This window comes from Hippopotamus amphibius, chromosome 3 (genome assembly GCF_030028045.1).
Source record: "Hippopotamus amphibius kiboko isolate mHipAmp2 chromosome 3, mHipAmp2.hap2, whole genome shotgun sequence".
Lineage (NCBI taxonomy): Eukaryota > Metazoa > Chordata > Mammalia > Artiodactyla > Hippopotamidae > Hippopotamus > Hippopotamus amphibius.
The window spans coordinates 141,984,453-142,011,922 of NC_080188.1; the positions used below are offsets into that span (position 1 = coordinate 141,984,453).

The following is a 27,470-nucleotide window of genomic DNA, read 5'->3' on the forward strand; positions in this document are numbered from 1 at the left end:
AAATAAGAATTAACACTCAGGACTTCCTTGGTAGTCCAGTGGGTAAGACTCCACGCTCCCAATGCAAGGGGCCAAGGTTCGATCCCTGGTCAGAGAGCTAGATCCCGCAAGCATGCTGCAACTAAGAACCCACATGCCACAACTAAAGATCCCACATTAATAAACATTAAAAAAAAAAAGAATTAACACTCAAGAGACAATGAGCACACAACTGCAGAAGTCTACAACATTAGGTAGTGTGGAACATCATATTTGATCTACAGGAGCTCAGCAGCAAAGTGTTCAAGTGCTAGGAAGCCTTCTTGAGGAGAGTGAAGTTTGTTCAGGGTCTTGAAGATGCATAGGACTTGTACAGACCAAATGGAAGTGGAAGAGTTCCCCCACCCCTGATTTCAGAGGCCTGTGCCAGGAGGGAGCATGATCACAGGCAGAGAGATGACAAGGAGTAGGGTGTGTGTGATGAACATTAAGGGCACCTGGCATCCTGGCAGACAAGGTATGTGCAGAGAAATAGTGGGATGAGTGAAACAAAGCTGACCATGCGTGCTAGCTGGCAGTGACCATCAGCTCCCAGAGAGGGGCACAACATAAAGGGTGGTTTCAGAAGATTAATTTCCCAAAGTCATTTGAGGTCCCAGCTTCAGAAGGATGATGCCTGAGAAAGAGAAAAAGAAATGCTGCTCCCAGAAGAAGAGCCCCCCCCCCAAAATGGAGTTGAGCCTAAGTTTATTTGACAGGGCAGGGTGGGGCCAAGAAGATAAGGTCATCACTGAAGAGAGGAAAGGGGATCCTGCCATTCTGACCCTTCAACCTTCCTGACTGAACAGCTTTCCTCTGCGTGGCCCAGGGCCTCCTGCTGGCTAATCTGAGGGATCAACTTCAAGTTGATGTGCCACAACATCTTGTTATTGAAGGAAATTTCCAGGAAAGAGAAGTCTAAATCTTTTTCCCTGTCTCCCTCTTCTATCCCTGGGGTAAGACAGAGCCAGCTAGGTATCCCCAGGCAAGAGAGTAAGGGAGTATCTCTGTGGTCAGAGGGGGCCCAGAGATGCGATGCTATGAATCCCAGGGATCTAGAATCACATTAAACAAGGTGTCTGGCTACAGTTGTGGGCCCTTCAAGACTCCCCCAGGACTCCCTTAGGTTCGGCAAAATACAATAATGAGAATTACAAGCTGTAAAGTGAGCTGGAAAATCTTCCCAAACCCTCACATATTCTGTAAGAATCAGCTTCTCTGTCAAGCTTCAGGGCTTCTCACGTCTTATACAAGGTTCACAGTAAATTCTCTCATTCCCCCCACCCTCCAAAAATTCTAGTCTGCTTCCCAGGGAAGCCACATAACAGGCAGCCTGTTCAAACCACTTCTGTTTGGCATTCAAACTACAAAACACCTATGGAATTTGAAAAATGGAGAACTGACGTCTATAAATGTTTAAAACTCATTCTTGCTTATATAGATGTTGTGGCTTATACTTCAGAGGACCTAAAATAATGGAGGCCTCTCCCCAATATTTCCCTTGACCCAGAAGAGTGGACCCTATTCTGGCAGACACTTCCTCAGCAGCCACGCTTCATACTGGGGTCGCATCATGCCTCTAGGCAGCCCTACTGGACAGGATCTAACATAACCTCATATTAGCTCCTCTTAGATGGCTCACATCAGGAAACCCTTACACATGCTTTGTCTCAACAAACTCTAGGAGTGCAGGCTAAACCCAATACAGAAGCAACTGTCCTTCATAGCTACCCAGTCAGAATCTCACGCTCTAGATTTCCCAGGTAGGTGGCAGGCAGACAAAGTTCCCTGCTTGTGGCAAGAAGCAGGTCTTCTGAGCCCATCTCTTTGATGGGAAAGGGACACACAGCACAGCAGCAGCTCTTTCCAAAGAGACTCGTTTCAAGATTCTCTCTCAAGCTCCACTTTCTTTTTGTTTGTTTGTTTTGTTTTTATTTTTTATTGAAGTATAGTTAATTTAAAATGCTGTGTCAGTGGCAAGTGTACAGCAAACCCTTGAGTGTGGCACTTCAATACCCTTCATAATCCAGGCCCTGCCTGTTTAATTCATCTGCTATTCGCATCACCTTATGATTCAGCAACCTGAACTAATTACAGCTCGCACTATCATGTCCTCTTACTTTTTTATGCATTTGCACATATTTTTCTTTCTGGCTGTTGTATGTTGCTTGCTCATCAGCTACCTAGCAAGCATCTATTCTTCCTTCAAGATTCACCTCTCTTCTCACTTCCTCTTGAAGCCTCTCTTATTCTTCTCCCTGCTGTTCCTGCCTGAGTGCTGGCACTCCACTGAATCACACTTCCTTTGTGACTTGGATCACCTCTTGCCCATTAGACCACATATTTCTAGATGGAAATACTGTGTCTTTTCATTTTTGAATCCCCAACAGACTACTGTAACACATGACATATGGTAGGTACTCAGGGAAATGGAAGGGAGGGAGGGAAGAACAGGAAGAAGAAGGTATGTAGAAACAGGAAAGGTGGGTACAGAAGTGAGGCAGAGCCAGAGACAAGATTTAGTGACTTTGCACTTCTGTCCTTTGAGTCCACTGCTTTTACAAACATCATCTCCAAGAGTTAGCTCACCTCCTCAAATCACTGTTGGCACAACAAAACCTTTCATTATAGTCCAGGTGCATAGCCTTTGTTTATATATTCTATGCTTCCAAAGCAAAAAGAAATAAAAGAACCATTGTTCCTCTAATCTCCCAGGGGTTTCACTTTACAGCTTTAGCGACCATATCAGTTACTGTTTTATTTTTTGGAACTAGGACTAGAGACCTCATTCTTGCCCTTACCCCATTCCTTTCTTCCTCAGCTTCCCAATTCCCCTCCCTGTTCTCCTATCTCTACCATATTCAGCCCTTCTCTTCCAGGTTTTACTATAGCTCTATGTCATGAAAATAAAAGTAAAGAGGAATTTTCACTTTAAGAAAAATAACTCCTCCCCCTTTCCCAATTTTTACATCAAAAGACACTGTTAAAAACCATTCTCTTCTACGTTTAGAGAACTATAAGTCCTCTCTGGGGAAAGAAGGTGGTTCATCAAGAGTAAGGGCCCTTAGAGCCAAGCATTCCAAGTAAGTAGGGGTGATTTGGTACAGTAGATTTTATGTAGAAGCCTTGAGTTCTTTGTCCAACTCTTTTACTTGTTAGCTCTGAGACCCTGAAGAAGCAATTTCTAATCTTCTTGGAATGACAATTGCTTCGTTTGCAATTGGGAGCATTAGATTGATGATTTCCAAGGTCTTTCCTGCTCTGGGGTTCACTGGATCTGCTATTTTTGGCATCTTCAATAATCAAAAGAAACCAGATTTAGTATCTTACTATAGCAAAAGCGGTAAAAACAATGAGCATAAACTATTCATGTGCATCTATGTCTTCTTATGTTGAGGATCCTGACATACAAACTTCACCTGGTTATTTCTGCTGAAAAAAATTTAAGCATTCAGAGAAACTTCTGAAGAAGCTTTCTCCAGATCCTCCTACAGGTGACCATGGTGAAGAGAGTGGCCATCATTGGAGCTGGTGTAAGTGGCTTGGCCTCCATACGGTGTTGTCTGGAAGAGGGGCTGGAGCCCACCTGCTTTGAAAGGAGCAATGATGTTGGAGGTCTATGGCAATTCTCGGTGAGTAGAACGATAGAAGGTAGCTGGGTTACACTGCAAATCAAATATGATCAGTTCTAATTCAGGCTTGGGAAGTAGGTCATGAATGCTCCAGATCTGGAAAATAAAATCTTATCTCTTCCATCCAACTAAGTCCTATCACTTAAAACTATCTCATACCAGCAAGGCTTATGCTGAAGAAGACTTCTCCAGTTCATTAAATATTACCACATATGTGACAGAGCCCAAATCTCTAGGCTGTAAAGGGGCTAACGGGGTCAATAATTAACAGAAAAACCATCCCACTGCCTCCCCATGTAACTGAAAATTCTATTCCTATTGCTCTTAAGTCCTGAGAACATGAGCATGGGGGTGGGGAGGTGTAAAAACGAAAAACTTAGACTGGGGTCAGAAGTCCTGAGTTCCGGTCTCAACTCTGATTTTTTAAGCAGACTGATGTCAGGAGAGTCACTTCTTTCTTTCCAGACTTCAAACACTCACTAGTCAAATGCAAAGGTTAGGAATTCAGTTACTTCTAATCTGCCTCCCAATTCCAACAGTATATGATTTTATAATTAACTCATGTCTGTTGGGCACACATTATAAGTTATCATAAATAATGATTGTGCGTGTGATGTGTGTGGTTATCAAACACTCTGCCAGGCCAACTCCAGAGAGAAAAAATATGACCTCTGCCATTCAGGCTCATTGCTGGAGAAATAATCAGGGAACATCCATTATAAATACATTTTTTACATTTCAAAAGCCAGGTTTGGGCAAGTTTCCAGCTTTTCTGTCCTGAACATCCCAGCCATCAGGATGGGATGTAGATGATACTTATTTGGCTTGAAGACATTATATGCACATCATTTATCTTGTAATTATAGTCTGTCCTGCTCTCTGTTATTGCCCAACCTGCAACAGCAGGTTTCTCTGGGGGTCATATAACTCTGAAAATATTACATGAAATATAGATCATTAATTTGTGTTTCCATTAGGAAATAATCGAGCTAATTTTTTACAAATTCAATTTTTTAATTTATATTGTTCAGGGAGACATGACTGGCTTAGCCTAAATCATGAAATGGTTGTTTATTATCTTATTAGCAACAATTAAATGCTGCTTGAGCATCTATTTTGACAGAGTTTTGTACTAAGTCCTGGGATAACAAATATGTGATGTAATCACTCTACATAATTGGTTTCTACTTCATTTGGGATAGCAAGCCTTAATATAGGTCCACAATCCTTTGACAGAAAATGGGCAAAAACTCATTTAAAAGCAAAACCTGTCCTGATTAAATTGACATGAGGCTTTTTATAGTCCCACTCCGTGTTTTGCTGAAGTAATTTTATTGCATTTGATAATAGGGTGTTGCACCAGATCTGGCTAAGAGTGTTATGGAGAAACATCCAAAAATCTACAAATTTCAAAATATATCTGGTCCTGGGACTTCCCTGGCAGTCCAGTGGTTAAGACTCTGCACTCCCAATGCAGGGGGCATGAGTTTGACCCCTTGTCAGGGAAGTAAGATCCCACATGCCACATGGTGTGGCCAAATACACACACACACACACACACACACACACACAATCCTAAGAGTTCAAACAAGAGATTATAGAACTTTACAACAAGATAGCCCTCAGTGACTGTCAACTAAATAAACAAGTGTCTTAAGCTTTAGATGAGGGTGAACTACTAAAAAATTAGCAGCTCAAGAGAAACTTCTTATGGGGATACATTTAGCTGAGACTTGAAGGATTTTCTCAGACATGACAGTAGAGAACCATTATGTGACACAACTCCAGAGACTGGCTTTCCCAACAGTGCAGACACCAACAGTGTGCCAGTATCAGGTGGGAAAGATTTCTAGGTAGGGGTGACCAGCAATCCATGAAAGGCACAGAGAAGGCAATGAACACGGTATATCCAGGGAACTGTAAGTCAACCAGTGCAGCCAGATGAGAAAATTTATTTAAGGAAGCATTGAATGATTCATCAATAAGATGCAAAGTCAGACTCTGGGTTATTCACAAGAGGGAAATGTCTTTTCCGTAAAGTCATTGTGTATAAGTAGAATTATACTCAAAAGCCCTGTGGGGATGTAAACATACACAAATAATCTAAACTTTAGCCCTCTCCATACACCCCACCCCTTCCTTATTTTCTAAGAAAAGTTGCTTGGTATGCTGTATGATCAGAGAGGAATTTTTGAAAAATGTGTTAGCTTTTATCTTGCAAGTCCTGTTAGGTAGAAGGTATTCTGGAAGAGAGAAACCTGATAATTCTGAACTTTTCACTGTGTGCTTTTTCTGTAAAATGAAAACCAAATGGAATTTAAATTTGGCAGGCTGAATGTGAGCATGTCTTAAGTTTCATATACTTCAATATAGGACCTCATGACCTCTAAAGATTTTATTGTTGCTGTAATAAGAGGTTGCTCAACAAGCCATGTGCAATAGGTCAGTATCATTTTTATTGCAAAGGGGAAAATAATAGAACCAGAACTACCTGAACTTTTGCTTCACTCATTCATTTATTTACTCAGCAAATAAATATTTGAGTTAATCATGCATAGGATACTATGTTTGGCATAGTTGCATATAAGAGGTACAGCAGGCAGACAATATTCTAAAAGCAGAGAGAAAAGAAGTATTAGAATAATCATAATACAAATGAATAGGATAGAATATGTTTAGGGCAGAAAAGACAATTAGAGCTTGGTGTAATGACTTCCAACTGGTGGGAGGGAAGACAAAAAAAGGCATGAGAGTGCTTCCTAAGTGGCGCAGTGGTTAAGAATCCGCCTGCCAATGCAGGGAACATGGGTTTGATCCCTGCTACAGGAAGATCCCACATGCCACGGAGCAACTAAGCCCGTGACTAAGCCCGTGCACCACAACTATTCAGCCTGCGCTTTACAGCCCATGAGCCACAACTGTTGAGCCTATGTGCTGCAACTACTGAAGCCCACGTGCCTAGCACCTGTGCTCTGCAACAGGAGAAGCCGTGGCAATGAGGAGCCCGCACACCACAATGAAGAGGGGCCCCCACTCACCGCAACAAAAGAAAGCCCGTGCACAGCAAAAAAGACCCAACACAGCCAATAAAATAAATAAATAAATAAATTTATATTAAAAAAAGAAAGGAAAAAAAAGAAAAGGCATGAGAACAGAGACAACGTTTAAGCTGGACACTGAGTGTACATCTAGACAAGTGAAAATGGGATTGATAAGCAGAAATGGAACATCAAAGATGATCAAGACAGACTGCTAAAATGCATGCACAACAGTCTTGAATTAGCCTTTGATCTTGCCCTCAAGTTGCTTATGTTCTAGTAAAGATGATGGGAGATAGACACAGTTATAACCCAACACAGACAGCGATAATGTGCCCCATAGCTACTTGACATCTAGGTCTAAGGCAAGCTTTCTCAGCCAGAGGCAGAATCTGAGCTTAATTTCCTCCTTGCTGGCTCAAATCACCCCACATATTGAAATAATGAAAATGTGAGCTCTCTGGAGCAATTGTCTGTTGTTACATAATATTTCTCTTTGTCTTTGTTTGGAGAACAGCCTTTTAGGGAAAATTCCAAGGAGCTGTAGGGCACATACTCTTCTCTCCTCATGTTATAATTGGCTGGAGACCAGGGGCAAAAGAGCCAGGACTCATTAACGATGGAAATCATGCGAGGTCTTATCACCTCTGTTTTCCAGAGCAGAATCCTACATTTTTTTAGCCAATCCCCAACCCGCAGCTCAGCCCTCCCTTCAGTGGGCAGTTGAGAAAACTCTTCTTCACAACCATTAACAAATGTTACCAGCTGTGGGTGAATAGTACAGACTCAAATACGAGAACCTGCCAAGCATGAGCCTTCACCCTTTTTCTGACCTTAACAGAAATTTCCAAGTGAGGTTTAAAAAAGTTAAAATCTCTGAGCTTAGCTATTATGAGAAATACAGCAACCATGAGTAGAGGAAGTTTTTTATCACTTAAGAGGAAACAGTGAGGCCTCAGGCAGCCCCCCCAGGGACACAGTCCTCTCATTTGGGGTTGTTGGGCTGCAGGGAGTTAAATGTCTTGAATCCAGGAGCAATATAACATTCCATTCTTTTCCTTCATTTCATAAGAGTTCCTTCAGGATTCTGGGAAAGAGAGGCTGCCAGCTTTTAGAAGTACTTTCAAGGCAGCACATCGTGAATTTTTATCCTGTTCTTAAAACAGAGAGGAAATGTTTATTTTGAACTTAGCCTTCAACTGCTCCTCAAAAGATGCCACTTTTCAATTACACAGTGGTTTTAACATAAGATGCCAAGATGTAACACAAGTTCTAAGGTTTCTCGTTTTCTTTGTTCCTTTGGTGAGTTAAGGAACTCTGCAAGCACCGTATTCATTTACCACACAGAACCAGTTCTCAGCTGTGGTCCCTGGACCAGCAGCATCAAAAGTACACGGATATTGTCAGAAGTGCAAATTCTCAGGCCCTACCCCACACTGGACCAGAAATTCTGAGGTGGGGCCCAGGAAGCTATAGTCTAAGGAGCCCTTCGTGTGATTTTGATTACCCCGAGAAAGGACTTATTAGAGGGTTCTGTGGCTGGTGAAGACTTCACGGAATTCCATATAGCCAGGCGAATAGGCTAAAATCACAGCCTCCGTTAGACTATTTAGCTATGTTTTTGAACATGAGCATGAGATCAGAACCATTGCTGTCATTGGAAGGAAAAAAAAAAGAAAAAAGAAAAGTCTATAGTTTATATGGAACTATAAACACAGAGCTAAACTGGGGCTGATTAGAGACAAAGGACCAAGGTGGAGGATTCACCAGCTCTGTGCTAGGTGCTATGCTGAAGGCTTTCCTTTCCATATCTTACAGAGAGCTGTCAATTTTTTTCATGTTTTTTTTAACATGGTAAAAAGATTTCAATCAACTGAGATTGAATATTCACTGGGGGGAATGCCATTCTTGGTTTCCTTTTTAAGCTTTGTTGTTCTCCTTAGGACCATGCAGAAGAAGGCAGAGCCAGCATTTACCGGTCTGTATTCACCAACTCATCCAAAGAGATGATGTGCTTTCCAGACTTCCCATACCCTGATGATTACCCCAACTATATGCACCAAAGCAAGCTCCAGGAATATATAAAGAAATTTGCTCAAAAGAAGAATCTTTTAAGATATATACAATTTGAGGTAAGGGCCTTATACCTTGTGCTGTTGATATCAATATGTTTGCGGATTAGAGGAGATACAGCACTCTATCCTAGAAATCAGAACCAAATGTTTGGACACCACACCAATCAAATGTTGGTTCGTATTATAAAGTATCGATGCATTGTTTTCATTTTTTTAGTAAGCTTTTTTTAATAAATTTATTTATTTATTTATTGGCTGCATTGAGTCTTCGTTGCTATACATGGGCTTTCTCTAGTTGCAGTGAGCAGGGGCCACTCTTCATTGCGGTGTGTGGGCTCCTCATTGCAGTGGCTTCTCTTGCTATAGAGAATAAGCTCTAGGCATGTGGGCTTCAGTAATTGTGGCACACGGGCTCAATAGTTGTGGCACACAGGCTTAGTTGCTCCACGGCATGTGGGATCTTCCTGGAGCAAGGATCGAACCCATGTCCCCTGCATTGGCAGACAGATTCTTAACCACTGCACCATCAGGGAAGTCCCTCATGCATTGTTTTTTTTCCCTTTAAAACATGTTCTCCACTAGTCTCTAAGAGCTTGTAAAACACCATAGAAATTGCTGGGGGCAGCTATACCAGCATAGTCCATTTTCTACCCTCATACACTTGTGTCTTAGAAACAACCACTAAGTCTCTAGTTTATATTTCTACTTCTGTAGGTTCAATGCCAATGAGTTGTGGTTCCCATAATGTGGCATTCGTTAGAAATTCTGCCATTATGAAGACAACAACTTCATGATTGATATAGTCATTGCCCTTCATTCTTCATGCACTTAGTTCCTTAGATTAGGAGGCTTAGGAGTTATAACATAGAGGTGTTGTCTCTGTAAATATCAGTAATACTCCACATTTGTTTAGAACTGAACTTCAATTCATTACTGTTATGTGCAGAACACATATATGTAGTGAGAAAAATAAGCAGCAAAATTATGGATTGGGATTTTACTTAATATATACTATAATTTTATTGATTTATTTATCTTATTATATGTAATATAATTTTACTTATATGAACATAATAGTCATACAATGGGAGTGACTTACATTTCCAAGGGAGAGTGTCTACACATTGCAAAAAAGAGATCAAGGATTGAAGCCTGAGATAATCCCATGTTTATGGAGTAGATAGAAGAGGATGCCAGAGAGGAAGAACCCATGACTGTCAGCGGAAGGTGGCAGTAAGCAAATGACATGGCACCTTTCATAAGATTAATCAGTGTAATTTACTCCAAATCTACTAACTAGATGTCAAAAAAGTATACCCCAACGAACAATTTTCCTTGTGAGATGCGAAGATTCACTGCGACTCCTATTTTAATGCCTTTCCATATAATTCTTAATGACCAGGAGAGTACATAATTATTTTCTCCACAGAAACATGTCAAGGAAACAAACAAGAAACCCGTAGAATTGTAAATAGAAATAATTTCTTTCTGGTTTTCTTTAAGACCCTGGTTACTGGTATAAAGAAATGTCCCAGCTTCTTAGTTACTGGCCAATGGGAAATTCTTTTGGAAAAGGATGGGAAGCAGGAATCTACTATTTTTGATGCTGTAATGATTTGTTCAGGACATCATGTATACCCCAATCTACCAATGGATTCCTTTCCTGGTAAGTTTGGAAAATATATAATAATGTGGAGACTTATACACAAACATCAAGGATTGAAATAGATATTTCCACAGGTTGTGCATAATGATTATTCTTAAGGTTCCAAATATTTCAGTGCAAGATTTAAAATATTTTAAAAGTCTGACGATATGTGAAATATAGCAATAATTGGCCTATACTAAAAAAATTAAGGACTTGCAGGTCAGAGATTAGATGAAAACACAGGTCTGTAGAGAGGAAACCTGGGTTTTAAAATGTCATCTATATCCACATTTTGCAAATTAACTTTAGAAATGACAGTGGGGTGGGGGGGGTAGTGATACATGCCATTACTCCACAAAAGTGGCAAACATCAAATAAATACATTACACAAGCAACCTTCCTTCCTTCTTCCTGCCTTTCTTCTTCCTCTCTCCCTTCTTTCCTCTCTCCCTTCTTTCCTTCCTTCTTTCATTCCTTGCTTCCTTCTTTCCTTACAATAGGAACACATCCCCTCAAAAATATTAGAGCTCACAACTCAAGGCATGTTGTTCATAAGCCGAGGTAAATAAGAGAATAGAGATGAAGGGAGAATAGAATATTGAAACCATTAATGCTAAAAGGCAGTATATTTAGGGGTTCTGAGTGTAGAACACCTAGGCTCAACTCCTTATTCTACTAGATCCTTAACATGTGACCCTAGACAAGTCACATAACTTCTTTGTCTGAATTTCCTTGTCTTTCAAAATAGAGATAATACTAATACCTACCATTCAGAGATGTTATCAAGATTAAATGGCTAAGACGTAAATCCTTTAGCAGAGGGCCTAGCCTACAGTAAGTAGTCAATAAATACTATTATTCTTACCAAATACAAGTTTAAATATCTTAAGGGGTTTTTTTTTTTTTTAAGGCTCCAAAAGAACTTAGTTAGGGATTTAGTGTCAAAAATAACTAAAATAGTAAGTGCATTTCAATTAGGGAAATTTTTTAAATTAAGACTGCTAATAGGAGAATTAAAAGTTAAAAATAGTTGTATAAAAACAGTTGATTGAACTTGGTGTACCCCCAAAAAAATAATTAATAAATAAATAAAATAAAAAAAAAATAGTGAAAAAAGTGAGTCAATCATTTCTTCTGAAAGTCAACTCAATCCACTCCCCATGCTCTGTTTAGGCCTAGGCCAGTTTCAAGGCCGCTACCTGCACAGCCGGGACTATAAGGGCCCAGAAATGTTCAAGGGGAAGAGGGTCCTCGTGATTGGCCTGGGGAACTCAGGATGCGACATTGCTGTTGAGCTCAGTCGTCTGGCTACACAGGTACACGATCTAAAAGGTTTGGGGAAACAAACCTAGAATATGGCTATGCTACTACAGCAACAGCCCAAGCACTGAGGATAGCATTTATCATGTCATACCACAAGGGATCCACCTGCTGTATATGCCCATTAAATCAAGCAGGACTTGATGCATTCTCCCTGTGAAGCAAGGTAATGTGGCCCATGCTAGTAAGGAAGTACAGTCTGCTAGAACAAGAGGTAAGTACTTGTGCATGCGTATATATGTAAGTATGCATTTTTGTTTGTTTGTTTTAATTTTACATCCTCATCACCTCCAAGCAAACTGGTTGCTAGTCAAGCTCTGCTTTTATTTATTTAACAGTATTTCTTATCACCCACCATGCAACAGTACCGTGCTTACCACTCTGAAGTTCTGGAAATTACACAAGATTTAGGTCTTTCTATTGTTTACCCATTCAGCAGCCAGTGCTCAACAAATATCAGGCACTTTTTACGTGTCAGCACTGCGTCAGACTAGAAACGAACACAGAAATAAGTCAGACCACTTGTTGACCTCTAAGAGTAATTGATGGATGGAGGTAGAATGACAGGTACACAGCCCATCACAAAAGGAGGCAATGAGACTTTGGTTATATTAGATGTGGCCTTAGCAGCACTGTGAATAAGGAATCAAACTTAGCCTGGATAAAGTTGTCAAAGAAGGCTTCCCAGAGGACTCCACGAAGAATTGTGCATGACAAATAAACCCGGAAGAACGTAACATATTTTTAAGGAAATAGGTGCTCAATAAACAAACTCTTAAATGGATATTTAAAAAATACCTAAGGATCATTTAGAGTCAGATTGCCTTGAATTATCACAAAAATGTTAAAACAGACAAGCAGCTGGGCTTGTCTCTGGTTTAGGCAGCTGCCACAGTTTGAAATGCTTAGCAGAGGTCCTGGAGTGGGTGCGCACTGGTCCTGGAGTGGGTGCGCAGGAAGGACTGGAAAAGGAGACCAGGCAGAGAGAACAGAATTAAATCCTTGGCATCTCCTCAGCCTAATTTCAGCTAGGGATTTAACTGCATTTCCCCAACTCAACCCAGCAACTACTGCCACCCACCACCATTCAGGTTCCCTGGGTTGACCGATCTTTATTAGACCTACCATCTCAGTCTTATGAGTCTGCAAAGATTAAACTTGTCGTAGTTGAATATAGAGCCCTCTTATTCCAAGATGTCATTTTGTCATTCTTTCAACACCTATGCACTTGCCCTCTGGGGTGGAGAGAGAGACAGTAGTTCTGCCTCTACCTAATTTCAATCATGGACTATTCATCTTGACCCACCTCTTTAAAACTGTCCAACCTGGATATTAAAAGACATGTATGGAGATGTCCATAGAATTGTGTTGTATTTTCTTAATTCTCACAAAGTGATGTTGAAATCTATGTTGCTTTCCCTACCAGGTCATTATCAGCACCAGAAGTGGTTCCTGGGTCATGAGTCGGGTTTGGGATGACGGCTATCCTTGGGACATGGTGTATGTTACCCGCTTTGCATCCTTTCTCCGGAATGCCCTTCCTTCATTTATCTCTGACTGGTTATATGTCAAGAAGATGAACACATGGTTTAAGCATGAGAACTACGGCCTGATGCCTTTAAATAGGTACTACGAAAAATACATATTTTATTATTCAGAAAAAGGGGGACACTAGTTTAAGTTGAATTCTTTCTCTCTAGGTCTTGCTTTAGTTGTCTCATTGAGGCTGGTGGAATTAAATTAAGGACTGCATGGGTGACACGGTACAATGAGACCTTGAACGAGATGAAAATATTATTGAAATTAGTCTAGTGGGAAAATGAGTGAGAGAGAATACAAAATGGGGATGGATCATGCAGCTAGACCACCCTGACAAGAAGGATTCATTTATGCTTGCTACAAGCCATAGCACAGAATTTTGAGGGCTGTGTCAACTCATAAATGGTTTTTTTGAGGAATATCTTATCCATGCTTATGGATGAATAGGGATAGCAATAATAAGCCCTACTCCTCAAGACTCTTGTGGTATTCAGTAAAATTTAAAATGTAGGAATTACTTTGTGAACTATAAATTTTTACAGATATAAGTTCTTATTAGTGTCTTATAATAGGCTTATGAGGGGCAGTTAACAGAGTAGTGTTAATCAACACATCTCAGCAAGTCAAAAGCCTCCAAAGGAAAGTGCACACCTTCATGGAAGAGTTGATATTTCTGCAGGACAGTCAAGAGGCATGGAACACACGAGGCAGGGGAGAATCACAGAACTGATGTAGCCTGTCAAATTAATGATTCATTTTACTTCTCTACAAAGACAAAGCCCAACACCTACTAATCAGAAAGACATTCTAGGTAGAAGAATCAGTATATCAATAGAAAAAAAGAATATTTAAGTGGGTAAGAAAAGAAAAAGATTCCTTAGAAATTTCATCTTTGGTCAATGCTAAAAAAAAAGTCTCATTCTTTTTAGAAAAACAGGTTCAAAAAAAGTAAGAGCATATTGTAAATTGGAGTAGTAAATAGCAAGTTTAGTAGCCAGACCCTCACTCTGCTGCACTTACCCTGCCTTGTCTGGCAGATTGCTATATCCCTAAAGAGAAAAATGTTGATTTCATGCATTTAAATTTATTTTTAATGTAATAGAAGTTTCAAAGCTTGAACTGGTTAAGATTTTTTATCTTGCAAGAGTAACTGCAAACCATATTTTGGCTTTGTCCTTCAGACAATTAAAACATGGTTTTGGAAATCCATTCATTCTAAGAACTAAACTCCCTCCCAGGAAGGGTTCCAATTACCAAAAGGTGTTGATGACACCTCTCACTCCTCCCTTGTTGGGGATGGGTGATGGGGGAGAAAAATAGGTTTGGCTGTGACCTACTTACAGAATTATAGAGGTAGAGAACAATGTGGAATATAGAAACAAATTCTAAGACATAAAGTTTATCAGTGTTTGAGGTAGTAAGAGGAAATTCCAGAATCCCTGAAAGAAACTTAAGTCAAAATGAAGAATGTCATCAAAAAACATCATTCCTCGAATTCTGGCAACTGAAGTGCAGTATCAAAGTTGTACTTTCTTTTGTAACCACAGTTGATGAAAGCAAATCAAACATGGCAATAAAACATCCCACCACAGTAGATCTGATTTCCTCATGTAAAATGAGAGCTCAGTTATAATAAGAGTTCACTTAGAATAATGATGCTTGCCCATGCCAGGCACTGTTTCAAGTGCTTTTCAGATAATTGTTCTTTTGATTCTCAGAACAATCTTATGAGGTAGATTCTATATTATCCCTATTTTCCATATAAGGAAACAAATACAGAGAAGTAGCAGCTGGTAAGAGAAGGACCTAGCTTACGTACTTAGGCCACCTGGCTCCAGAGTCAGCACTCCTAACAACTTTATTATGACTAGGAATTAGTTTTATCCTCATCTATGTGATGAGTTTCCAAGTATAAGTACCCACAAGAGAATCTTCAAGTTTCAAGGGGCCAGAAGAGGCAGCTCAAACAAATATTCTTTTTCTTAATTTTTTGCATTGAAGTATAGTTGATTTATAATGTTTCAGGTATACAGCAAAGTGGTTCAGTTATACATATATATTATTTTTCAGATTCTTTTCCATTATAGGTTATTACAAGATACTGACTATAATTCCCTGTGCTACACAGTAGGTCCTTGTTGTTTATTTTATATATAGTAGTGCTCATATGTTAATCCTAAATTCCCAATTTATCCCTCCCCCCTTTCCCCTTTGGTAACCACAAGTTTGCTTTCTATGTCTGTGAGTCTATTCATGCTTTGTACATAAGTCCATTTGTATCATTTTTTTTTTAGATTCCACCTATAAATGATGTCATATGATATGTGTCTTTGTCTGACTTACTTCACTTAGTGTGATAATCTTTAGGTTCATTCATGATGCTGCAAATGGCATTATTTCATTCATTTTTATGACTAAGTAATATTCCATTGTATATATACACCATATCTTCTTTACCTATTCATCTGTCAATGAACATTTAGGTCACTTCCATGTCTTGGCTATTGTAATTAGTGCTGCAATGAACATGGGGTACGTGTATCTTTTCAAAATAGCATTTTTGTCTTTTCCAGATGTATGCCCAGGAGTGAGATTTCTGGTTCATATGATAACTCTATTTTTAGTTTTTTGGGAAACTCTGTACTGTTTGCATAGTGGCTGTACCAATTTACATTCCCACCAATGGTGTAGAAGGATTCCCTTTCCTCCACACCCTCTCCAGCATTTATTATTTGTAGAATTTTTTATTGAACTATAGTTGATTTACAATGTTTCAGGTGTACAGCAAAGTGATTCAGTTAAAAATATATATATATATATTCTTTTTCATTGTAGGTTATTACAAGATATTGAATATAGTTTCCTGTGCTATACAGTAGGTCATTATTGTTTATCTATTTTATATACAGTAATATGTATCTATTAATCCCAAATTATTATTTGTAGGCTTTTTGATGATGGCCATTCTGACTGTAGTGAGGTGGTACCTCATTGTAGTTTTGATTTGCATTTCTCTAATATTAGCAATGTTGAACATCTTTTCATGTGCCTGTTGACCATCTGTATGTCACACAGATATTCTTAAGGATTGTTACTAGCGATAGGAAAGGACTTTCCCAAAAGAAGAGAGTTTAGTTGTCTTCATGCTGATGTTCAATTGATTAAATTTGGTTTCAATGCTATGGACTGTTGCAGATATTTCTTGGACATGAGGTACTTTAGAGCAAGGGTTCTTTTCTCTTGTTTCTCCACAGCACCCTAAGGAAAGAACCTGTGTTCAATGACGAGCTCCCATCCCGCATCCTATGTGGCACTGTGTCCATCAAGCCCAGTGTGAAGAAGTTCACAGAGACCTCAGCCATGTTTGAGGATGGGACAGTGTTTGAGGACATCGACTTTGTCATCTTTGCAACAGGCTATGGGTATGCCTACCCATTCCTTGATGACTCCATCATCAAAAGCAGAAACAATGAGGTCACCTTGTTTAAAGGCATCTTCCCCCCACTGATGCAGAAGCCAACCTTGGCTGTGATTGGCCTTGTCCAGTCCCTTGGGGCTGCCATCCCCACAGCTGACCTGCAGGCTCGCTGGGCGGTTAAAGTGTTTTCAAGTAAGTGGGCAATTCTGTCTTTCATTCATTTAGTTAAATATTTACTGAGCACATACTATACACCAAGCACTGTGCTAGGAGCTAGGGATGTAAAGGGAATAATATAGACATGATCCTTGACCTCACAAAGCTCAAAGTAAGGTGGGGGAAATACTATACAGGGAAATTTTTAGGGTGTTCTGGTGAGGGGAGTTGGATAGGGAGTTATTCCATAAAAATGGAGCAGCATGAGGAAAAGCATAGAGTTAAGGAACAGCATGGAGTGTGTGAATAACCAAAAACATTTTGGTGTAAGGAAATACAAAGCAGAGGCAGGGAGCAGCAAGAAATAGAGGAAGGAACCAAAGGATGGAGGGCCTTATAAGCTGTGTTAAAGAGCTTAGACTTCTCACAGGGAAATTGGTAGGACTTTGCAAGGCTATAAAAGCAAGAGGGAGATTGGTTCAAGATGGCAGAGTGGAAGGACATGAACTCACTCTCTCCTGTGCGAGCACCAGAAATATAACAACTGCTAAACAATCATCAACAGGAAGACACTGGGACACACCAAAAAAGACACCTCATAGCCAGAGACAAAGGAGAAGCTTCAATGAGATGGTAGGAGGGGTGCAATCATGATAAAATCAAATCACATAACCACTGGGTGGGCAACTCACAAACTGGAGAACAGTTATACCACAGAAGTCCACCCACTATAGTGAGGGTTCTGAGACCCATGTCAGGCTTCCCAACCTGGGGGTCTGGCAACAGGACGAGGAATCTCCAGAGAATCACACTTTGAAGGCCAGCAGGATTTGATTGCAGGACTTCCACAGGACTGGGAGAAACAGAGACTCTACTCTTGGAGGGCACACAAAAATAGTGTGCACACCAGGACCCAGGGGAAGGAGCAGTGACCCCATAGGAGACTGAACCAGATCTACCTGCTGGTGTTGGAGGGTCACCTGCAGAGGCAGGGGTGGCTCTGGCTCACTGTGGGGATGGGGATGCTGGTGGCAGGGGTTCTGAGAAGTGCTCATTGGCGTGGGTCCTCCTGGAGCCTGCCATTAGCCCTGGTAAAGAGCCTGTAAGCTCAGTGCTGGGTTGCCTCAGGTCATACAATGAAAAGGGTGGGAACTCAGCCCCACCCATCACCAGACAAGCCAATTAAAGTTTTACTGAGCTCTGCCCACCACCAGTCCCTCCCATGAGGAAGCCTGCACAAACCTCTTAGACAGCTTCATCCACCAGACAGTGGACAGCAGTAGCAAGAAGAACTATTATCCTGCAGCCTGCAGAACAAAAACCACAGCCACAGAAAGACAGACAAAATGAAGAGGCAGAGGATCTTGTACCAGATGAAGGAACAAGATAAAACCCCAGAAAAACAGCTAAATGAAGCAGAGATAGGAAACTTTCCAGAAAAAGAATTCAGAATAATGATAGTGAAGATGATCCAGGACCTTGCAAAAGAATGTGGAAGATGCAAGAAATGTTTAAAAAAGACCTAGAAGAATTAAAGAACAAATAAACAGAAGTGAACAATACAATAACTGAAATGAAAAATACACTAGAAAGAACCAATAGCAGAATAACTGAGGCAGAAGAACAGATAAGTGACCTGGAAGGCAGAATGCTGGAAATCACTGCCATGGAACAGAATAAAGAAAAAAGGGTGAAAAGAAATGAAGACAGCCTAAGAGACCTCTGGGACAACATTAAACACACCAACATTTGTATTATAGGGGGCCCAGAAGGAGAAGAGAGAGAGAAAGGACCCAAGAAAATATTGGAAGAGATTATAGTTAAAAACTTCCCAAACATGGGAAGTACAGAGAGTCCCAGGCAGAATAAACCCAAGGAGAAACATGTCAAGGCACATAGTAATCAAATTGACAAAAATTAAAGACAAAGAAAAATTATTAAAAGCAACAAGGGAAAAATGACAAATAACATACAAGGGAACTCCCATAAGGTTAACAGCTGATTTCTCAGCAGAAACTCTGCAAGCCAGAAGCGTGTGGCACAATATATTTAAAGTGATGAAAGGGAAGAACTGACAACCAAGAATACTCCACCCAGCAAGGATCTCATTCAGATTCGACGGAGAAATCAAAAGCTTTACAGACAAGTAAAAGCTAAAAGAATTCAGCACCACCAAACAAGCCCTACAACAAATGCTAAAGGAACTTCTCTAAGTGGGAAACATAAGAGAAGAAAAGGACCAACAAAAACAAATCCAAAACTATTAAGAAAATGGTAATAGAAACATACATGTCAATAATTACCTTGAATGTAAATGAATTAAATGCTCCAACCAAAAAACACAGACTGGCTGAATGGATACAAAAACAAGACCCATATATATGTTGTCTACAAGAGACCCATTTCAGACCTAGGGACACAAACAGACTGAAAGTGAGGGTATGGAAAAAAGATATTTTGTGCAAATAGAAATCAAAAGAAAGCTGAAGTAGCAATAATCATATCAGATAAAAAAAGACTTTAAAATAAAGAATATTGCAAAGAGAAAAGGAAGGACACTACATAATGATCAAGGGGTTAATCCAAGAAGAAAAGATAATAATTATAAATATATATGCACCCAATATAGGAGCACCTCAAAACATAAGGTAAATGCTAATGACTATAAAAAAGGAAATCAGCAGTAACACAATAATAGTGGTGGACTTTAAGTAACACCCCACTTACACTAGTGGGCAAATCATCCAGACAGAAAATTAATAAGAAACACAAGCTTTAAATTACACAATAGACCAGCTAGATTTAATTGATATTTATGGGGCATTCCATCTGAAAACAGCATATTACACCTTCTTCTCAAGAGCACATGAAAGATTCTCTAGGATAGGTCACATCTTGGGTCACAAATCAAGCCTTGGTGAATTTTAGAAAATTGAAATCATATCAAGCATTTTTCCTATCACAACACTATGAGATTAGAAATAAATTACAGGGAAAGAATTGTGTAAAAAAAAAAAAAAAAAAAAAACACACAATCACATGGAGGCTAAACGAAACACTACTAAATGACCAAGAGATCAGTGAAGAAGTCAAAGAGGAAATCAAAAAATACCTAGAGACAAAGGACAATGAAAACACAATGATCCAAAACCTATGGGATGCAGCAAAAGCAGTTCTAAGACAGAAGTTTATATCAATACAATCCTACCTCAAGACACAAGAAAAATCCCAAATAAACAGTTTAACCTTACACCTAAAGAAACTAGAGAAAGGAGAACAAAAAAAAAAATCCAAAGTTAGTAGAAGGAAAGAAATCATAAAGATCACAGTAGAAATAAATAGAAACAAAGGAAACAATAGCAAGGATCAATAAAACAAAAACCTGGTTGTTTGAAAGATAAACAAAATTCATAAACCTTTAGCCAGACTCATCAAGAAAAAAAGGGAGAGGACTAAAATCAATAAAATTAGAAATGAAACAGAAGAACTTACAACAGACACCACAGAAATAAAAAAAATCATAAGAGACTACTACAAGAAAGTATATGCCAATAAAATAGACAACCTAGATGAAATGGACAAATTCTTGGAAAGGTATAACCTTCCAAGACTGAATGGGAAGAAATAGAAAATATAAACAGACCAATCACAAGTAATGAAATTCAAACTGTGATTAAAAATCTTCCAACAAACAAAAGTCCAGGACCAGATGGCTTCACAGGTGAATTTTATGAAACATTTAGAGAAGCGCTAACACCCATCCTTCTCAAACTCTTCCAAAAAATTACACAGGAAGGAAAATGCCAAAACTAATTCTACAAGGCCACTGTCACCCTGATACCAAAACCAGACAAAAATACTACAAGAAAAGAAAATTATAGACCAATATCACTGATGAACTTAGATGCAAGAATCCTCAACAAAATACTAGCAAACAGAATCCAACAACACATTAAAAGAATCATACACCATATCAAGTGGGGTTTATCCTAGGGATGCCAGGATTCTTCAATATACGCAAATCAATCAATGTGATACAACATATTAACAAATTGAAGGATAAAAACCGCATGATCATCTCCACAGATGCAGAAAAAGTTTTGACAAAATTCAACACCCATTTATGATAAACACTCTCCAGAAGGTGGGCATAGAGGGAACCTACCTCAACATAATAAAGGCTATTTATGACAAACCCACAGCAAATATCATTCTCAATGGTGAAAAAATGAAAGCATTCCCTCTAAGATCAGGAACAAGACAAGGATGTCCACTCTTGCCACTACTATTCAACATAGTTTTGGAAGTCCTTGCCACAGCAATCATAAAAGAGAAAGAAATCAAAGGAATATGAATTGCAAAAGAAGTAAAACTGTCACTGTTTGCAAATGACATGATATTATACATTAAAATCTTAAAGATGTGGCCATAAAACTACTAGAGGTAATCAATGAATTTGCTAAAGTTTCAGGATACAGGATTAACATACAGAAATCTCTTGCATTCCTATATACTAAGAACAAAAGATCAGAAAGAGAAATTAAGGAAAGAATTCCATTCACCATTGCAACAAAAAGAATAAAATACCAAGGAATAAACCTAAGGATGTAAAAGACCTATATTCAGAAAACCGTAAGACAGTAATGAAAGAAATCAAAGATGACACCAACAGATGGAGAGATATACCATGTTCTCAGATTGGAAGAATCAACATTGTGAAATAACTATACTACCCAAAGCAATCTACAGATTCAATGCAATCCCTATCAAATTACCAATGGCATTTTTTACAGAACTAGAACAAAAAAATCCTAAAATTTGTGTGGAGACACAAAAGACCCTGAATAGCCAAAGCAATCTTGAGGGAAAAAAAAACAGAGCTGGAGGAATCAGACTCCCTGACTTCAGAATATACTACAAAGCTACAGTAATCAAGACAATATGGTATTGGCACAAAAACAGAAATATAGATCAATGGAACATGATAGAAAGCCCAGAGATAAACTATGGTCAACTAATCTATGACAAAGGAGCCACAGATATACAATGGAGAAAAGGCAGCCTCTTCAATGAGTGGTGCTGGGAAAATTGGACAGCTATGTGTAAAAGAATGAAATGAGAACACTCCCTAACACCATACACAAAAATAAAATCAAAATGGATTAAAGACCTAAATGTAAGGCCAGACACTATAAAATTCTTAGAGGAAAACATAGGCAGAACACTCTATGACATAAATCACAGCAAGATCCTTTTTGACCCACCTCCTAGAATAATGGAAATAAAAACAAAAAATAAGTCTAATTAAACTTAAAAGCTTTTGCATAGCAAAGGAAACTATAAACAAGACAAAAAGACAATACTCAGAATGGGAGAAAATATTTGCAAACGAATCAACAGACAAAGGATTAATCTCCAAAATATATAAACAGTTCATGCATCTCAATATAAAAAAAAACCCAGTCAATAAATGGACAAAAGACCTAAACAGCCATTTCTCCAAAGAAGACATACAGATTGCCAAGAGGCACATGAAAAGCTACTCAACATCATTAATTATTAGAGAAATGCAAATCAAAACTATAGTGAGGTTATCACCTCACATCAGTTAGAATGGGCATCATCAGAAAGTCTACAAACAATAAATGCTGGAGAGGGTGTGGAGAAAAGTGAACGCTCTTGCACTGTTGGTGGGAATGTAAATTGGTACAGCTGCTATGGAGAACAGCATGGAGGCTCCTTTAAAAACTAAAAATGGAATTACCATATGACCCAGCAATCCCACTGCTGGGCATATACCCAGAGAAAACCATAGTTCAAAAAGACACATGCACCCCAATGTTCATTGCAGCACTGTTTACAATAGCCAGGACATGGAAGCAACCTAAATGTCCATCAACAGATGAATGGATAAAGAAGATGTGGTACATATATACAATGGAATATTACTCAGCCACAAAAAGGAATGAAATTGGGGCATTTGTAGAGATGTGGATGGACCTGGAGGCTGTAATCTGAAGTAAATCAGAAAGAGAAAAACAAATATCATAATATTAATGCATATATGTGGAATCTAGAAATATGGTACAGATCAACCGGTTTTCATGGCAGAAATAGAGACACAGATGTAGAGAACAAACAAACATGAATGCCAAGGGGGGAAAGAAGAGGGGTGGGGATGGGATGGGATGAATTGGGAGATTGGTGTTGCCATATATATATTACTAATAAGAAAAAAATATCAAAGTGTACACTTTAAATATATGCAGTTTATTGCATGTCAATTATATCTCAATAAAAGTTCTTAAAAATATATAAAAAATAAAATAAATAAAATAAAATAAAAGCAAGAGAAGGAAAACAATGGGTCACTTCAATGTCAAGATACATTGCAAAGTTTGAAAGGACCCTAGTGGGTGTCAGGGCATGCTGGAGACATTACTGGCATCAACTGTGTCAGGCCACTCCTACTCTGTTAATAATCTTCTCCCCCTTCCTCCCTCTGCACTCCATGGGCTTTGGAGGCTACAACTTTGTTTGTGGGGCAAATCAAGAATATGAGGAGTGGGACTTCCCTGGTAGTGCAGTGGTTAAGAATCCTCCTGCCAATGCAAGGAACACGTTTTCAATCCCTGGTCTGGGAAGATCCTACATGCCACGAAGCAACTAAGCCCATGTGCCACAACTACTGAGCCTGCTCTCTAGAGCCCATAAGTCACAACTACTGAGCCCACGAGCCACAACTACTGAAGCCCGTGCACCTAGAGCCTGTGCTCCACAACAAGAGAAGCCACCTCAATAAGAAGCCTGCACACTGCAACAAAGAGTAGTCCCCGCTCCCCACAACTAGAGAAAGTCCATGCGCAGCAACAAAGACCCAACACAGCCAATAAGTTTAAAAATTAATTCTTTTTTTTTAAATTTTATTTATTTATTTATTATTTTTTGGGGGGTACACCAAGTTCAGTCATCTGTTTTTATACACATATCCCCATATTCCCTCCCTCCCTGGACTCCCCCCCACCCTCCCTCGAGTCCCCCCCACCCTCACCGTCCCAGTCCTCTAAGGCATCTTCCATCCTCGAGTTGAAAAAAAAAAAAAAGAATATAAGGAGAAAGGCTATGTCTCAAATATCAATTTAATTTACTCCAATCATATTGATCACTACTATTATTGAAAGTGTCCTTTCACGCAAGGGTTCAAGAATCTTGGCCAATATAGGTATATCTTACCTAACACACTAGCCATAAAAACTTAGACTATAAGTAATGAAGAAAAAGTTACAATCATAGAGTGTATGTCTATGTTTTCAAGAAATGTTGTGCATAAGTAAGCTTCTATTTCAAATGTACCATGAAAAATTGTTATTTTAAAAAACCCATCATGAAATCTTTTGTAAGGATGCTCATTATAAAATGATTCTATTATCTTTTTCTCTTGAAAAGCAAAACAGTGCCAAGAACCTAAGGTTCTATATGAAAATCAGATACAGTTCATAAACCCAAGAAATTTACATAAAGCAATGAGCATCATTTATTCATCCACCAAATATTTACTGAGCACCTGCTATGCACCAGGCTCTGTCTTGGCACTTAGGATACAACATCAAGCAAAATGATCAAAATTCTGGTCCCTTACTTTCTAGTAGGGGCACAGCAAATATCTGACCACAGGGTACCAGCAGGCTGAGGTGAGATGCTAACAATGACTGGGAAGAATTCATGAGAATGTCATTACTTCCCTTGCCATTGTTACAAAGGCAAACAAGCTACAGTCAGCAATCAGAAGAGACCTCTACTGATGTAGTGAAATTTACAAAAAACTAAAAATTTCTGCTGCCCCTTAGAATATCTTCCTTGGTTGCAGGCTGATGTTGGAAAACCCAGGTTTCCTTCCATTGTCCCATTTTAATTGCCTTGGAACTCAGATTGAATTATTTTACCAGATTATTTCTTGAGTGAATTCTTAGTAAGAGGATGCAGAAAGAAATATGACGAAACTGGTAAGGTATTATATGCATGAGGCACGTTGAGGATTAGACCCCCCATAATGTCATCAGAAATATAAGATAGGGTGACTTGAAGCTAAAAGCTTTTCCACTGTCACTATTTCATTGCAGGCCAGCTTTGCCATTCCCAGAGCTGTTTCACTGGCTCCTCAGATCTTTGTTTCCGTGAACAGTCATTCTGCTAAACATACTAAAGATAGCTCCTCTTGATGCAAAATATTTTAGGGATATAGTTCATAAGCACTGAATGAAATTTATCATGTGTAATTATATATTTCTGATTTCTTTGTCTTTTTCAATATTTCTGTCTTCATCTCTTTTTTAGACTCATGCACCCTGCCAAATGCAAATGAAATGATGGATGATATTGATGAAAAAATGGGGAAGAAACTCAAGTGGTAAGAGACGGTACTTGCTAATGAACAAATCCTAAAATTTGCTTATATATGTAGGAAAACATTATTAGATTCTATAATCTTGTCACTAGTCAAAGTTCACATTTTTTAAAACTCTTGCTATAATCAAGAAGTATTTGATGGGCAAATAATAGTCATCACACTTCTCCTGTGTATAACTCTACAGGTTCTCAAACAGGGGTGATTTTGTCCCCCGGGGGATATTTGGCAAAATCTGGAGACATTTTTGGCCATTGCAAGCGGAGAGGGCATGCTACAAGTATCTAATGGGTATAAATCAGGGATGCTGCTAAATATCCTACAATCCAGAGAATAGTCCACCTAAACAAAGAATTATCCATCTCAAATGCCAAGTGCTAAGGTTGAGAAATGACTCTCTTTCCCTAACAGCTTCTTTCCCATCAGCCACATGTCTGTCAGCAAACTAGCTAGCTGGAAACTGAGCAGTGGCAATGATATAAGAAGAAAACCAAATGAAGAATTAAATTGAGTTCACCTGCCCCAGTATTTTCAGTTAATAGAATATTCACTTCTGATTCATCCAAACATGAGTTTTTGAGTAACCATAAATGGAATTGGCAGAAAGTTAAGTGGTTCGATATCAGATATTTAAATGCACTCCTTTTATATTAATTACTCCTATAAAAGTCAATCCTTTTTAAATTAAATATCAAAATCTATTGAAAAATAATTAGGTAACGGATCGCATCTAGATGAATAAATGACTATAGAGGAAGTTTCTTTCCACTTTCAAGCCTCTAACATGTTATTCATTGAAGGCCCCAGGAAAGTTGCTGGCTAAGGGCCTAGAGAAGAGAAGACATGGATATCCTCAAACACAACAAAACCTTCTCTGCACCTCCTTCAGTTCACAGGACAGCTCTGTGAAGTGGGCACTACTATGTGCTGATAATTCATGCAGCTTACTCTACTTCCTACCCTTTATGTTAGAGGCCAACAGGAATAAAGAAGAGGAAAAAGAGAGGCCTCAATGTCAATCTTATTGCTTAAGGGTTTCTAAAAGCAAATCACACTCCAACTAAACACATGAAACAATATATACTAGTAAATTGCAACAATATTAAAACTATACATAAACCCAACTTTAAACATATTGATATAAAAATCTAACATTAGGGGAGATCCTAAGCAATGTCATATAAAGAATAATCAAGTATCAAAGAGTAAACTAAGTTAATCAGTCACCTTGAGGCCTTAGGGCCAGTTCACTCCAGGCTTTCTGAATAGAGGCAAAAGCCCAAAATGACATCACACTTGAATAGAGGTTAGGAAGGAGAGGGGGAAAAAAAAAACAGCTCATTTACAGTCAAAGAACAAATGATAAATTCTATGCCACGGAAAGAGAGGAATGGGGATATTACTGGAGGTGCTGACTAAAATGTTACTTCTCTGAGAGTAAAGAGTAAGAAATCTGTGCTTCTGTTTAGAGCTGTGGCACTCATTCCAATGTGTTCTTTTCTTTCCTCAGGTTTGGCCAGAGCCACACTTTACAGACAGATTACATCACATATATGGATGAGCTGGGCTCCTTCATAGGGGCCAAGCCTAACATACCATGGCTCTTCCTGACTGATCCCCAGCTAGCCCTGGAAGTGTATTTTGGTCCTTGTAGCCCATACCAGTTTCGACTGATGGGACCAGGGAAGTGGGATGGGGCCAGAAAGGCCATCCTGACCCAATGGGACAGGACAGTAAAGCCAACCAGAACAAGAGCTGTCAGTGAAGCTAAGAGACCTCAACCCTTTTACGATTTGCTTAAAACACTTTTATTCCCAGTGCTTCTGGCTGTTTTACTTGCACTTTATTGATGAGAAAGTTCTTTGTGTCTCAGAGTTCAGCCTAGAAGTTCAATTGCAGATATGTATATACATATATTAAATTTCATAGCTGCTCTTTCCCTTCCTGCAGATTTAAAGTGAATCCTAGCCCATTTAACTAAAGTCTAAATAAAATGGATAATAGCATCTCTCTTTATGATGAGAATCTATACTCTAAAAGGATTTTCACATACTGAACTGGCAAGTTTGGAGATACTCGAGATAAGGGAAAAGATGGCAGGGTAAATGGGAGTGAATACAGATTTGCTGGCTGAACAAAGTTTAACCAACTTTTTAACGTGTATTTTGCCATGAGGAGAATTTACATCACAACAATATTGTCTTCTAACCCATGACACAGTA

The 27,470-nt window shown here is 39.0% G+C and overlaps 1 protein-coding gene across 4 annotated transcripts; it reads left to right on the top strand.

Moving 5' to 3' along the window:
• Positions 1 to 3,047: 3,047 nt before the first annotated feature.
• Positions 3,048 to 27,210, top strand: LOC130850310 (putative dimethylaniline monooxygenase [N-oxide-forming] 6). 4 transcript variants are annotated; one of them, XM_057729750.1, is made up of 9 exons: positions 3,048 to 3,101; positions 3,416 to 3,650; positions 8,632 to 8,820; positions 10,267 to 10,429; positions 11,585 to 11,727; positions 13,158 to 13,357; positions 16,525 to 16,880; positions 25,179 to 25,251; positions 26,759 to 27,210. In XM_057729750.1, the coding sequence occupies exons 2-9, from the start codon at positions 3,519 to 3,521 to the stop codon at positions 27,096 to 27,098; spliced, it is 1,596 nt and encodes a 531-aa protein (XP_057585733.1). In that variant the 5' UTR covers positions 3,048 to 3,101; positions 3,416 to 3,518; the 3' UTR covers positions 27,099 to 27,210. The 4 variants fall into 4 exon arrangements, with proteins under 4 accessions (XP_057585733.1, XP_057585736.1, XP_057585735.1 ...); XM_057729752.1 differs by having other exon boundaries at positions 3,066 to 3,101; positions 3,501 to 3,650; XM_057729753.1 differs by lacking the exon at positions 8,632 to 8,820.
• The last annotated feature ends 260 nt before the right edge of the window (positions 27,211 to 27,470 follow it).

Coding starts and splice junctions, on each gene's coding strand:
- LOC130850310 (XM_057729750.1), top strand. CDS start 3,519: ATGGTGAAGAGAGTGGCCATCATTGGAGCTGGTGTAAGTGGCTTGGCC. Junction 13,358..16,524: donor GGCCTGATGCCTTTAAATAG/GTACTACGAAAA, acceptor GTTTCTCCACAG/CACCCTAAGGAAAGAACCTG. Junction 16,881..25,178: donor GGCGGTTAAAGTGTTTTCAA/GTAAGTGGGCAA, acceptor TCTCTTTTTTAG/ACTCATGCACCCTGCCAAAT.